The sequence below is a fragment of the Aedes albopictus genome, chromosome 3 (assembly GCF_035046485.1).
Source record: "Aedes albopictus strain Foshan chromosome 3, AalbF5, whole genome shotgun sequence".
In the NCBI taxonomy this organism is placed as follows: domain Eukaryota; kingdom Metazoa; phylum Arthropoda; class Insecta; order Diptera; family Culicidae; genus Aedes; species Aedes albopictus.
Window position 1 is genome coordinate 360,585,647 of NC_085138.1, and position 14,602 is coordinate 360,600,248.

The following is a 14,602-nucleotide window of genomic DNA, read 5'->3' on the forward strand; positions in this document are numbered from 1 at the left end:
CAATCGGGATTCTTAAACATATCATGTATATTATAGATAGGGTTGTACCATTCCTTGGCCTAATTTGCAAACCGCCTTGACAAATTTGACCATAACTCATGAATTAATAGCACTAGAAATAATATGATGTCCCTTTTACACACTCTAGGCAATGCACATTTCACCAATTGGAAGTAAACTAACGTAAATATTCAAGAATTTACTTAATTAAGTTGAAAAGATTCGATGTGATGGTATGCAACGTTGGTCTATGGTACACAAATTGGCCTATTAGTGGATACAACGTTGGCCTATTGCTTTCCATGCACTAGAACCACTTATTATCTCATTTTTTCCATATTTCTGCTGAAGTATCATCTCTGTTTGTTCACCAATCTTACTTGTAAATTACATTTTCGCAGCAAAATTTTCAAAAAACTGTAAATAAATTACTTAAACTAAAGTTCTTTCTTAATTAATCAACGAAAACAATGCAACCCTATTATTGTGTTATATTTTTACAGTCACCGTACACAAAATCTTTCTTCCTGTTCGTTCTTTCTCGTTCTTACGCAAGCAATGTTGTTGAAGTCATTTTATCGGTGTTTTTGACGTCACTTTACTGATGGGCCAAGATTTGGGTACATATTGAAAAAAATGTCCTCAATATTCGGCCCACATTCAATTTGTAAAATATTTATAATTCATTGAAAACAAATATACAAGTTCAGAATAGCGTCTTTGACCGTCGCATCAAATTTTCAGTTATTGAAAAGTCAGTTCGAAATGTTCCAGAATCATGCCATTTATGATCATGTGTATAGACTACCCACTAAGCCGAAGAATCATGGCGTCTACAAAAGCTAAACAAAGTGACATTTTCATTCAATTTTAATGCTCCAAAGTGCTAAAATTGAAACGAAATGTTACATTTGTTTGCCGCATAGCTTTTCCGATATCCAGTTATGCGTGTTTGTTTGAGTTTTTGGTTAACGCTGAGATAGGCCGAACGAGGGGACTATGCCAACGAAGCATCCCGATACCCTATTATAGAAAATTTTGCAAGAATTGCTTAAAAAATCGTCTGTGGATATCGTCGGAAATTATTCCATAGATTTTGTTTTCCAAACATTGTTCAAAGGATCCCTTTCGAAAGCCTTTCCTGGATTTCTTCAGAATTTCGTCCATGGCTTCCTTAAAAAAAATCTAGGGATTAATCCAGCTATATTCCTGGATAGTGTTCAGGAACTATTCCAGGGATTTCTTTAAAAATTATTTAGTCTTAAATACTGGGATTCTTTCAACAGTTCCTCCAGAAATTCATTCAAAAACTTACCAGAGATCCATTTGAAAATTTTCTATAGACATACATTCAGAAATTTCTCGTATGGTTTTCGGAAAACCTTCCATGGATTTCTTCAGAAACTCCTCGAAGAATTTCTTCCGCAATTCTTCAGGAGTTTTCCTTTAGTGATTTCTTCATAAATTGCTCCACGGATTCCTTTAGGAAGCCTTCCATAGATTTCCTCGGTTTTTTTTCATGGACTCATTCAGAGAAATCCTCAGGGATTCTTTTGGAAAATCTTCCACGGATTCCTTCAAAATTTTGTCATCAAATTTTTCTTAGATTCATTAAGAAATACTTCCAGGATGTCCTTAAGAAATCCCTCTTAGAATTCCTGTGGAAATTATACCAGAGATTCTTTATCCCTCTAATACCCAATCCTGCCTTTAGACGGGGTATAGTTTGAGAATTTTTGTAATTTTTGTTTCGTGGAAAATCAATTATTTTATATTTTTGGCTGATATTTAGGACTGTTCTGTATATCTCAAAATGGTTTTTGGTGTATTTTAAAGCGTATTTACATTTTTAAAAATCATTGAAAAATTGATGTTTTAGTCACTGTTGGGGAACTTACTGCGGCCGATGAGGGGAAAAGGTAGCGCTGACGAAACTGGGTTTCTCGTTTCTTCAGGATCTGTTCCAGAAAACACTCGCGAAATTGATTGATTAGACTGAACAAACTTTACTTTATTTACGGTAACGAAATTATACAACGTGTCAAGATTTGTGAACACGTCTGTTTCACGCTAGTTCGAGATCAAGACTAACTTTACAATTCCGAATCTAGAAATTTATCTATCTACTAAAACGACGAAAGAAAGAGCTGAGAATGAGTTCTCTAGCGGAAGTTCATCTGCTCGGATTTACATACTATACAAATACTAATTGCAAATCAATTTCAAATAGGGTTACAAATCAATTGCTAAACTATTTTACTTTAACATGTCGGGCCCCGTTGAAAGGCACTTTCAAACTATACACTAATTATTATACTAATGGAGCCGCATGGTGCTTCATCCGTAGGGGGTGGCGGCAGGTGGTGCACCCGATGAAGATGGAGCGTCTGGTGCTTCGTTCGCCTCGGCGTCGCTCTCAATGGGCAGAGGACAGACTTCAGTGATGGCCCGCCGATAGCAGCCAGTAGACGTTCGGACCTGAACGACTTGAACGTGGCCGTCATTGCCGGGGAACACGGCTTCGATCCGACCAAGGAACCACTTCATTGGCGGAGCCGCTTCCTTCTTGAGCAGTACCATCGTTCCAACCTTGATGTCGGGTTGGACTAACGGCCACCGTTGGCGACTTTGAAGCTGCCCGATGTAGTCACGAGACCACACCCGCCAGAAATGTTGTACCTTCTGTTGCATATGCTGGAAAGAGTTGAGGCAATTAACGGGAATGTCACTCAAATCGGGTTCAGGGACAGAGTGTAACGGCTCTCCCACTAAAAAGTGGCCCGGTGTTAAAGCCACCACATCAGCAGGATCAGATGATAAGGGTGTGAGAGGCCGTGAGTTCATGATTCCCTCGATTTGAGTTATGAGAGTTTGGAACTCTTCAATGGTCAGGAGCGTAGTCTTCATGATGCGATAGAGATGATGTTTGAAGATCTTGACGGCGGCCTCCCACAACCCTCCAAAGTGGGGAGAACGCGCTGGGTTGAAGTGGAAGTTGATCCCTGCTTCGGAGCAGCTTTCTGCTAATCCGGTAGAGCGGTGGATAGCATCAAATTGCTGCTTGTGCTCTTGGAGCTGCCGGTTCGCCCCGACGAAAGTACGAGCATTATCGCAATACACGTCGGACACGCGACCGCGACGTGAAACGAACCGTTTGAGCGCACTCACGAACGAATCCGACGACAGGCTATAGACCATTTCGATATGGACTGCCTTGGAGGCCATACAGACGACTATCGCGACGAATATTTTTACCGAGTTTCCGCGGCGATTCGGTGGCCGAATGAAAAACGGACCGCAATAGTCCACGCCGGACTTCACGAACGCGCGCGACGGAGTTACCCTCGCTGCTGGTAGAGGGCCCATTAGTTGTTCTATTGGCTTCGGCCTACAATGGAAGCAGACCATGCACTTGTTCACTACACGTTTCGCTGCATCTCTTCCTCGGATGACCCAGAACCTTTGTTGGAGTGTAGACAGAAGTTGCTGTGGTCCCGAATGCAAGGTGTCGATGTGGGTTTTTGTGACGATCAAGTTGGTTAGATGGTGTTTTGCGGGAAGTATGATCGGGTATCGGGTATCGAAAGGTGCTTCTAGCAATTCTAAGCGGCCATGGACTCTCAGCAGGCCCTCAGAATCTAAAAACGGGTTCAACTTTTTCAAAGGGGATTTGAAACTAAAGTTTTTCTTGACTGGGCCAGGGTTCTGTTGTAGAAAACGTATTTCGGCAGAAAAACATTCTTCCTGAACTTGTCCGATCAGCCATCTTAGCGAGTCATCCACTTCTTTCGTGGTGAGTGAACCTACGACACGATTTGGAGCGGTCAAGCGAGAGTTTGATACGAACCGCCGTATCCATGCAAAAGTGTGGGTGAGAGGAAGCAACGTCGAATGTTTGTTGATCAGCGAGATTGCCATGGGCAGCGAGGTTGTAACCAACGAAACGGTTTGCCGAACTTCTTCCTCTCTTGCACGGAGGTGGAGCGGAGAAAGCTCGATGATATTCTCTGGCCAATGGTTCCTCTCAACTGCTAAGAACGGTGGCCCATGCCACCAAATCTGATCGTTGACGACGAGAGAGGCTGGAACTCCACGCGAGACGCGATCTGCTGGGTTCGCTTCTGACGGCACATGGCGCCATTCACTCCCACGAGTGAGCCGATGAATTTCAGCGATGCGATTGGAGACGTATACTTTCCAAGACGATGACGATGATGCGATCCAATGAAGCACTATGCTTGAATCTGACCAGAATGTGGTAGAACAGGATAGTTCGGTTGATGTTTTCACGCTATCAGCCAACTGTGCTGCCATCACAGCTGCACACAATTCGAGACGAGGTGTTGATTGTCGTGTTAGGGGGGATACCCTGGACTTCGAGATGAGGAGATTGCAAGCCGATTTTCCACATCTATCGATAGATTTCACATAGAGACAGCATCCATATGCTTTGTCAGATGCATCCGCAAAACAATGCAACTCGACGTGGACAAAATTATCAATCAAAACTCTTCTTGGAACTTTTAGGGCGGACAAAGTCTCAATTTTTTGGGGCAGCAGGGACGAAAGTCCTGGGGCCTGACGCACCCCCCCGCTTGCGAGTCAGCCGCGTAGTCGCCGGCTAAGAATAGGACTACTAACCCCAATTCAAGGTGTCAAGCGACCCGTGCTGAGGAATGAGTGATCGAGGGGGTGAAAAAGATGCTCGATCTTTAACGGAGCCTGTGGGGTACCTGGGCACCCCCCACAGTAAGCTGTCCCTTACCGCGTTAATGCAGGGCTCTGGCGTGGTGGACATTCTTTCCCGTGCGACTCGTGGGATTAATCATGAAATCAAACAAATTAAGCAATCAAAATTCAGGTGGAAGTAGTGGTGGGATCAACCCCTTCGCAAGAAGCGGGTTGATGAGATCTCCGACAAGGAGAAGTGAGGAGATAGGCGCTGGGAGTTGCGTACGCAGCTCAAGCGTGGGTGCTCCAGTCCACTTCCCGGCAAGCCAGCCGGTGGAGGTTATGGACGGAGCGTGGTTGTTGAGGGCCGTCAACCGAGGATCCAAAGGACGGTCCGCAATAGAGGTGGCTGAGCAGCAGCTTGGCAAAATCATCGACTTTGCGTCCACTAAGTCGAACATAAGCAAGGACCTGAAAACGGCCTTGCTTCGACTTAGGGCGTCGATCGACGATGCCAAGCAGGAGCACGCGGCACTCGCGTTGCTGACTGCTGCAGCAGCGGAGCCTGCAAATGAGAAAGTGCCGAAGTTTACCCAAACGGAGGCCTTCTCCTTCGCAGGAAGTCCCAATAAGGCGGAAGCGACTGCTCGCGACAAACGAGGCAAGCAATCGCAGAAGCGGGCGAGGCAACCGTCAGGCGAGGAGCTGTCTGGCGGTGCCCGCAAGGCAAGGCGAATCATTACCCCGAAAGTCGGTAATAATGCCGGAAGGTCGGACCCCAGCCAGGGTTCCCGGAAAGCTGGGAAGGGTGGGCCTGAAAAGGCTGGCCCGTCCCGGAACGATGGGAACAAGGGGTTGCGACCGCTAGTGGGCCCTCAACAGCCACAGAGTAGGGCGATCCAAGGGGAGGACCCCCCTTGGACGAAGGTAGAGCGGAAGAAGAAGAAGAAGGCGAATCCGCAGGTAGTAGCGCAGGACGCCAAGCCAAGGCGTAGGAGGGCAGGTGCCAAGCGCGAGAAAGGCGACGCTATAGTCATTAAGACGGAACAGTCCAAGTACTCGGACGTCTTGAAGATGATGCGAAGCGACGCCAAGCTTGAGGGTCTTGGAGCCGACGTACGCAGTATTAGACGTACTCGTACGGGCGAGATGATCCTGGAGCTGAAGCGCCAGAAGGAGCACAAGGGCGCCGCCTATAAGAGGCTGGCAGAAGAGGTCCTTGGTGAGGGTGTGCAGGTGAGGGCTTTGACACATGAGGCGACTCTGAAGGTCAAGGACATCGATGAGATCACCGAAGTGGAAGAGCTCGTCACGGCACTGCGGCAACAGTGCGATGTGCAGGTGGCCGCCGCAGCCGTTAAGCTACGGAAAGGGCCAGCAGGGACACAGGTAGCTTTGGTTCAGCTACCTGTGGCGGACGTCAAAAAGTCCGTTAAAGTAGGGAGCATAAAGGTGGGTTGGTGTGTATGTCACCTGACATTCCACGAGCCACCAGAGGTTTGCTTCAGGTGTCTGGAACCAGGACACAAGTCGTGGGACTGCAAAGGCCCCGACAGGCGCAAACTGTGCAGGCGATGCGGCGCTGAAGGTCATAAGGCCCAAAGCTGCACGAGTCCGCCCATCTGCATGATCTGTACCGGGAAATCCTCGAACAACAGACATCCGATGGGTGGTCCAAGGTGCCCGGCCTTCAAGAAAGCCGCAGTGAACAACAAATCACAGTGCAGGTAACGCAGCTGAACCTGAACCACTGTGATGCGGCTCAGCAACTGCTTTGTCAGGCAGTTTCTGAGTGGGAGACGGATATCGCCATCATATCGGACCCATACCGAGTACCCGCCGGCAACGGCAACTGGGTCGCGGATGGGACCAGAAAAATGGCGGCGATATGGACGACGGGTAAATACCCCGTTCAGGAGTTGGTGTCTACTACCTATGAGGGCTTCGTGGTCGCCAAAGTAAACGGGGTCTTCTTCTGTAGCTGTTATGCGCCTCCGCGGTGGCCGATCGAGCAGTTCACGCAAATGCTGGACCGCTTAACGACCGTGCTAACAGGGCGAAGGCCGGTGGTAATAGCGGGCGACTTTAATGCCTGGGCCGTTAGACCGGCCCACATTTGTATGACGCGAAAAAAAAGTTTTCAAAATTCACGGGGCACCCTCTAGAATCGTGTCTTTAGATGAGAAGAACAATCTGTGAAAGATTCAGCTCAATCGGTTGAAAACTGAGCTGGCGCAAATGAATTGAAGGTTTGTATGGGATTTTCAGTCCAAATATATGGGAAATTGGATGACCTCCAGTCTCTCATGCAACACGCCGGTTTGGCCAGTTCGATTTGTCTCAGAATTAAAATAATCATAGTTGGTACCCTAATGAACAACTTTGTAGAAGACCATATAGCGATAAAACTAAATTTGTTTGCGGTTTCAGCCAACGAAAGCAGGATGAGGACATCTTCTCCAGTTTACACTCGGTTGTTACATGCAGCACGTGTTTGTCGGTCGTGGCTTGCGCGCTACATCATAGGCGGCTATGTTGTCCTTCATTTCCATTGCTCACGCACGTGGATTGGGTATCGAGACAATTATGAATTACATAGCTGCCTATGATGTAGCGCGCAAGCCACGACCGACAAACACGTGCTGCATATAACAACCGAGAGTAAAATGTCATCATCCTGCTTTCGTTTGCTGAAACCGCAACTAAATTGAGTTTTATCATGATATGATCTTTTACAAAGTTGTTCTTTAGGGTATCAACTACCATTCTTTCAATTCTGAGCCAAATCGAACTGGCCAAACCGGCGTGTTGTATGAGAGACTGGAGGTCATCCAATTTCCCATATATTTGGACTGAACATCCCATACAAACCTTCAATTCATTTGCGCCAGCTCAGTTTTCAACCGATTGAGCTGAATCTTTCACAGATTGTTCTTCTCATCTAAAAGCACGATTCTAGAGGGTGCCCCGTGGAACTTTTCGACATTTTTGTATTTGGGCCGGTCTACTGGGCCGTGGAATGGGGAAGCCGTTTCACGAACCAGCGGGGTCAGATCCTGCTAGAAACACTGGCCATCTTAGATGTCGACTTGGCTAATGTCGGTACCAAGAGTACCTTTAGTCGGAATGGAGCGGAGTCAATTATTGACGTGACCTTTTGCAGTCCTGGCCTAACAAGTAGTTCGAACTGGAGAGTAGATGATGGCTACACTCACAGCGACCACCTGGCGGTTCGCTACAGTATCGACTACAATAACAGCAGACAGCGGATAGAAGAAGAGGCGGCTAGGCCAAGGCCAAGCCCTCGCAGGTGGAAGACATCATACTTCGACGAAGGGGTATTTAGGGAGGCGCTCCGCCGTGAGCGAAACTTAATCGGTTTAGACGGCGACGAGCTGGTAGCGGTGCTCTCACGTGCGTGTGATGCGACCATGCCTAGGCGAGTCCACCCTAGAAATGGGAGGCCACCGGCTTACTGGTGGACCGACGCGATTGCGGACCTGCGCCGCGCCTGCCTACGGGCTAGGCGGCGGATGCAGCGAGCACGATCAGAGGAAGAGCGAAACGAACGGCGGGTGGTGTTCGCCGCTGCAAAAGCCGCGCTTAAGACCGAGATAAGAGCACGCAAAAAGGCCTGCTTTGAGGGTCTCTGTCAGAGTGCCAATACGAACCCGTGGGGTGACGCCTACAGGATCGTTATGGCCAAGACGAGAGGTGTGATGGCTCCTACAGAGCAATCTCCAGAGATGTTGGAGGGGATCATTGGAGGACTTTTTCCGCGTCATGATCCTAGTCCTTGGCCTCCTTTCGTAGGACAGCCGGGGACTGGGGCTGGCGATGAGGAGAGGGTCACCGATGTGGAACTTGCGGGGATAGCTAAGTCCCTTAGCGTAGGTAAGGCCCCAGGTCCGGACGGAGTTCCGAACCTGGCCTTAAAAGTAGCTATTGCAGAGGCTCCCGAGATGTTCAGGTCTGCTATGCAGAAATGCCTGGACGAGGGAGTTTTCCCAGAAGCTTGGAAGAGGCAGAGCCTGGTACTATTGCCAAAGGCGGGGAAACCACCCGGAGACCCGTCGGCGTATAGACCAATATGCTTGATTGACACGGCGGGGAAGGTGCTCGAAAAGATCATCCTCAATAGAATGTTGCGGTTCACCGAGGGCGAAAATGGTCTTTCGAGTAACCAGTACGGCTTCCGGAAGGGGAGGTCCACCGTAGACGCTATCTTGTCGGTTACAAAAACCGCCGAGAAAGCACTCGAGCCTAAGAGGAGGGGAATTCGCTTTTGCGCGGTAGTGACTCTGGATGTAAGGAATGCGTTTAATAGCGCCAGCTGGTCTGCTATTGCCGATGCGCTCTTGCGTCTGGGGATACCGGAGTACCTGTACAAGATTCTCGGAAGTTACTTTCAGAATCGTGTACTAGTCTACGACACGGAGGTGGGTCGGAAGTGCTTTCACATAACCTCAGGAGTCCCGCAAGGTTCCATCCTGGGTCCGGTGTTATGGAATGTCATGTACGACGAGGTGTTGAGGTTAGAGTATCCAGTGGGAGTGGTGATTGTCGGATTTGCCGACGACATTACGCTCGAAGTCTACGGTGAAACGATCGAGGAGGTAAAGTTGACTACCAACCACTCGATCAAGGTTGTGGAGGCGTGGATGCGGTCCAGGAAACTGGAGCTGGCTCACCACAAGACAGAGGTGACGGTTGTTAACAACCTGAAGTCGGAGCAGCAGACGGAGATCAGTGTAGGAGACTGTACTATCCTGTCAAAGCGCTCCGTCAAACACTTGGGCGTGATAATCGACGATAAGCTTACTTTCGGTAGCCACGTCGATTATGCCTGTAAAAGAGCCTCCATAGCTATTGCGGCACTGTCCCGGATGATGTCCAATAGCTCTGCGGTGTACGCCAGTAAGCGCAAGCTTCTGGCTAGTGTTGCTACATCCATACTTAGGTATGGCGGCCCGGCGTGGGGCACCGCGCTAAGTACTAAATGCTACCGACGGAAGCTGGAAAGTACTTACAGGCTTATGTGCCTGAGGGTTGCGAGCGCGTACCGTACCGTGTCACACGACGCTCTCTGCGTCATTACTGGTATGGTGCCTATCAGCATTCTTATCAGTGAGGACATGGAGTGCTTCGAAATGCGCGGCACAAGAGGCATACGCAGGACTGTCAGGATGGCCTCTATGGTCAAATGGCAGCGCGCGTGGGACAGCTCCACCAAAGGAAGGTGGACCTATAGGTTGATACCGAGGGTAGATAGTTGGATTAATAGGCGCCATGGGGAAGTCACATTCCACCTGACACAGGTCCTTACAGGTCATGGTTGCTTCCGACAGTATCTACACCGTTTCGGGCATGCGGATTCTCCCGAATGCCCAGTGTGCAATGGTTTAGAGGAAACGGCGGAACACGTTTTGTTCGTGTGCCCGCGTTTTCGCACAATGCGTGACCGCATGCTTGCCACATGCGGGGAAGACACAACTCCGGACAACTTGGTCCAGAGGATGTGTAGGGATGAGTTTGGCTGGAACGCCGTTTCAACGGCTATTACCCACATCGTCTGGGAGCTACAGAGGAGGTGGCGCGTGGACTCGGAGAATGGCTAGTCCAGATGCAGTACAAGAGGTGGTCCAGGGGTTCGGAGTCGGCTTCGTAGGTCATACCGGTGCCCTGCGGTCGAGATCGACCCTTACAACGATTAAGTGGCCGCGGAGAGGAAGTCCCGGTAGCGGTGCTGTCGTGGCGTCGGTCTACTGGGTTGGATCCGAGCCCGCGGTTGGAAAGGGGTCCCCGGCAAGGGTCGGGGTAGGTGAGATCCTGCTGTCTGCAACCTACGGGTGCATCTGATAGGGCCTGAAGGGTAGTGATACCCTTCCTTACGGGCAGGTCAGATCGGGTTGCACGTGGGCATCAGTTCTTGATGTCCGCTCAGCAGTAGGGCGCGGGCGGGGTTGACCCTGCCCGCCTTCCGAGGACAAAGGGAGTGGCGAGGACCACTCGGGAAACTGGCTAAGCGCCAGCATGCTACCGTGATGGACTCTCCAGTGCGAGTCATCGATGTTCGTTGCTGCAGGCTACGCAGCTAACCTTGTGGGTGCGATGTGCACTAGCCCCTCTCTGAAGCAATACCTTCTTGGTGGTTCCGGAGAGACGTAGGGTTTGGCGACTATAGGAATGGTTTAGTGGGTACGAGGAGAGAGTAGTCCTGGCTTTTACTTTTGTTGTAGAAGACGGCCTGTCAGACCTACACTACCCTAACCTTCTGTTAGGGTGTCTGTTGAGCAGATTATCCCCCTATGGTTTAGAAGGAAAAAAAAAAAAAAGTCTCAATTTCCTTCCTAAACGATTTCCACCAGTCCTGGTACTCCTGCGGCAACACGCTGTCCCAAGTGAACGAATTGGACCAAAGTGACTGCAGAAAGATTTTCGCGGATACAATCACTGATCCCACTAGGCCCATGGGATCGAATAGTCTGGACATTTCGGACAAGGCAATCCGCTTCGTGACCGGTTCTGACGACGAGAGTTTTGGCACCTTAAATCCGAAGCAATCAATTTGAGGGTGCCAGAGCAGACCTAGTGTTTTGACCGAGCACGATTTGTCAATTTCTAGGTCGTCACGATTGTCCCTGAGATTTTCGGGGATACGAGAGAGAATTTCGGGATCGTTAGAGCTCCATTTTCTCAGAACGAAGCCACCAGATGCGAGTAATCCTATCAGCTGGTCACAACTATCCATCATTCGGTGCTTGTCGTCATCTCCAGCCAAGCAATCATCGACATAGAATGAACGCTTCACCACCAGTGTTGCTGCCAACGGGAACTTCTCCTTCTCATCATCAGCAAGTTGGTTCAAAACGCGAGTTGCGAGAAACGGCGCACATGCTGTACCGTAGGTCACAGTGTTGAGTTGGTAGGCTCTCAGCTCTTGGCTCTGATACTTTCTCCACACAATTTGCTGCAGAGCACGATCGGAGTCGTGTACCCAGATCTGCCTGTACATTTTTTCGGCATCGGCGGTGATAACGTACTTGGTCATGCGAAAATTCATACTCGTTGCGAGAAGGGGTGGTTGAACAGTTGGACCTACGTAGCAAATATCGTTGAGCGAGAGATTGTTTGCAGACCGACACGACCCATCAAAAACGACTCGGGTCTTGGTCGTCGTGCTGTCCGGTCGAATGATCGCATGGTGCGGGAGGAAGAAGTGTGGAGTGGACAGATCGGGTTCGACCACTTCCATGTGTCCGAGCGACTCATACTCTTCCATGAACTGACTGTAGTCACTACGCAGCCTTGTATTGGTGAGAAATTTTCTCTCCATTGCTTGGAATCTTCGATGAGCGACTGGTAACGACTCTCCGAGTTCCGACAACATTTTATCACGAATCGGTAATCGAACAACATACCGACCGTCAGGGGCTCTTGAGTGGGTGCTTCGAAAATGGTCTTCGCAATACTGTTCCTCCAGCGACAATGCTTTCCCTTCCTCAAAACTTTGTACCTCCCAGAATCTTTGCACTGCGGCTGTCAGTTTGTCAATCGTGAGTGCTGCATTACACACGACCGTTTTGATTGGCTCGGTGGTCGCATGATCACCTGCTACAGCGTATCCAAATACTGTTTTGCGTAGTATAGGGAGCTGGGGACCCAAAGAGATTTGATCATCTTCCAATAGTGTGAAGAACCATTGTATGCCAATAATCATATCGATGCCGTGGGGGACGTTAAATTTGGGATCTGCTAATGGGAGGTTTCGAGGTATTATCCAGCTCGAAATGTCCACGTTTGTGGAGGGCAAGATTCGGGTCAAGCTGGGAAGCACTAGGAAGTCGATGCTAGCGCTAAAGGAACCTACTCGAGATGACAGGTTGACCGAAACCGATTGAGAGACATGCTGTACGCTGTTGCCAATTCCGTACACATCGACGTCTGATTTCTCTCGCTTGAGCCGCAATCGTTGAGCGAGATTTTCGGTCACAAAGTTTCGCTCGGATGCTGAATCCAAAAGAGCGCGAGCTAACGAGTAGTTTCCATCAATGTCACGAACCCTCACGTAGGCTGTGAGCATGAAGATCGTAGAGTTCATCCGTTGTGCGAATGTAGACGAGGGGGTGACTGCTGAGCAGCTCGTCACCGGCGAAGACCCATGAACGGAGCCTGACGATGTAACCGACGGCGGAGAAGCGAACGACTTGGTTTGGCCTCCCGACGGCGACGAACCGGGTCTCATTTCCCGAGAGACTACGCGCGACTGATTGGCAGTGCACGCTCGAACCGACGAAGACGACTCGACGACCGGGACCGATTGTGAAGCATGTTGGGGTTGCGGGGGTGGATTGGACTGACTGTCAACCAGAACAGCCAACGTGGTGGAAGCATTGATATGCAACAAAGTGTGATGGCGCTTGTTGCACGTTCTACAGTTCCCAGATGGACAGTCCTTGACTAAATGCGAGGACCGCAGGCAATTCAGGCACAACCCGTACTTTTTGGCCACATTGAAGCGCTGCTTCGGTGAAAGCTTCAGAAACTCGGCACACGACGAGAGAAAGTGAGAACCTTTGTGGCACGCAATGCAAGCTTTTGAGCTCTCAGTGGTGAGAGCCGAGTGAGATGACACATGAACTCGAGGGGATCGTGGTTCTGGTTTGCTGGTGGTGTGCGAAGATTGGGAGAGCATCAAAGATTGGAGAACACGAGAACGCCTGTGGATGAACGCAACCAAATCCTTGTATGTTGGTCGCTGGTTGTCGGGTAATTGATTTTCCCATTCCTTTTGTGATGCGGAATCAAGCTTGCTACTGAGAAACTCTACCAAAAATGAATTCCAATGATCATCCGGTCCTTCCAATTTGTCAAGCACACCAATGTGCTTCTCGAAGACATCTGCGAGGTCCGAAAGTGCCGACGAAGATTCCTTTTTTACCGGAGCCATAGACAGTAGAGCGGAGAAATGCTGTTTGATCAAAAAGTTCTTGTTGTCGAACCTTTTCTTTAAGAGGTCCCACGCAATATCATAGTTGGTAGCTGTCACCGCCAGAGACTGCACGAGACGTAGCGCATCTCCTTTCAGTACTGCCTTCAAATACTGGAATTTTTGAACCTCGGAAAGTTGGTGGTTCGAGTGGATGAGTGTGTTGAACAAATCATGAAAATTCATCCACTCGTCGAAATCTCCCTTGAACTCAGGAATTTTGAGCTTAGGAAGGCGGACACCAAGTGCCTGGGTAGGTGGAGCAACAGGGGGTGGGATATGACCAGTGGATGTGGAAGGTGTGTTATTCAAGGTTAGTTTGCTGTCCAGTGATCCCTTCAACCGATAGTACATATCTTCAAACGTCGCTTTCCCATCCGAAAGCTCTTCAGTTAGCCCATACTCCAATTCAATTTCAGCTTGAACCTCATTAAATTCGGTCCAGAGAGTATCAAGCTTTGCAAGACGAAATTTAATTTGAGCATAATCAGTAGCAGGATTATACTTTTCGTTAAACGCTCCGATGAGCTTCGCAGAGCCGAGAATGCTATTGCGACGAATAATCAAACGTTTGCACTCTTTTGTGTTAGGCGTTGCCGGAGCAAACGGATCCTCGTAGTCCGAAGTCGCCATTATTGTTCTTGGTGTTGCTTCAATGCAGTGTGAGAGTGTGTATTTATAAAGGCTAGTCACTCACCTGCTCGTTGGAGTGGTACTTCCCTGTGCTCACTTGGCTGACCTACGACCACGTGTTCGACCGTGACCAAACGATGTGCGTCCAATATCGTCCGGAAAGTGTCCGTTGTTCTGGAACTGCCTGGAAGTCCGACGAAGAGTCCTAATGGGCGTCCAAAGCCCCGAAGTGCGACGATTCCACTCGAATAGTGGGATGACTGGCAGGCGAAACCCACGCTAACCTCCAAAGTCGATAATCCGCAGCCG

The 14,602-nt window shown here is 49.3% G+C and overlaps 1 protein-coding gene across 1 annotated transcript; it reads right to left on the reverse strand.

The window, feature by feature from the left end:
* Nucleotides 1-2,337: 2,337 nt before the first annotated feature.
* LOC134290914 (uncharacterized) lies at nucleotides 2,338-14,293 on the reverse strand. Its single transcript, XM_062858143.1, has 2 exons — nucleotides 11,028-14,293; nucleotides 2,338-4,411 (listed from the first exon to the last, which is right to left on the reverse strand). The coding sequence occupies exons 1-2, from the start codon at nucleotides 14,291-14,293 to the stop codon at nucleotides 2,338-2,340; spliced, it is 5,340 nt and encodes a 1,779-aa protein (XP_062714127.1).
* Between the last annotated feature and the right edge of the window lie 309 nt (nucleotides 14,294-14,602).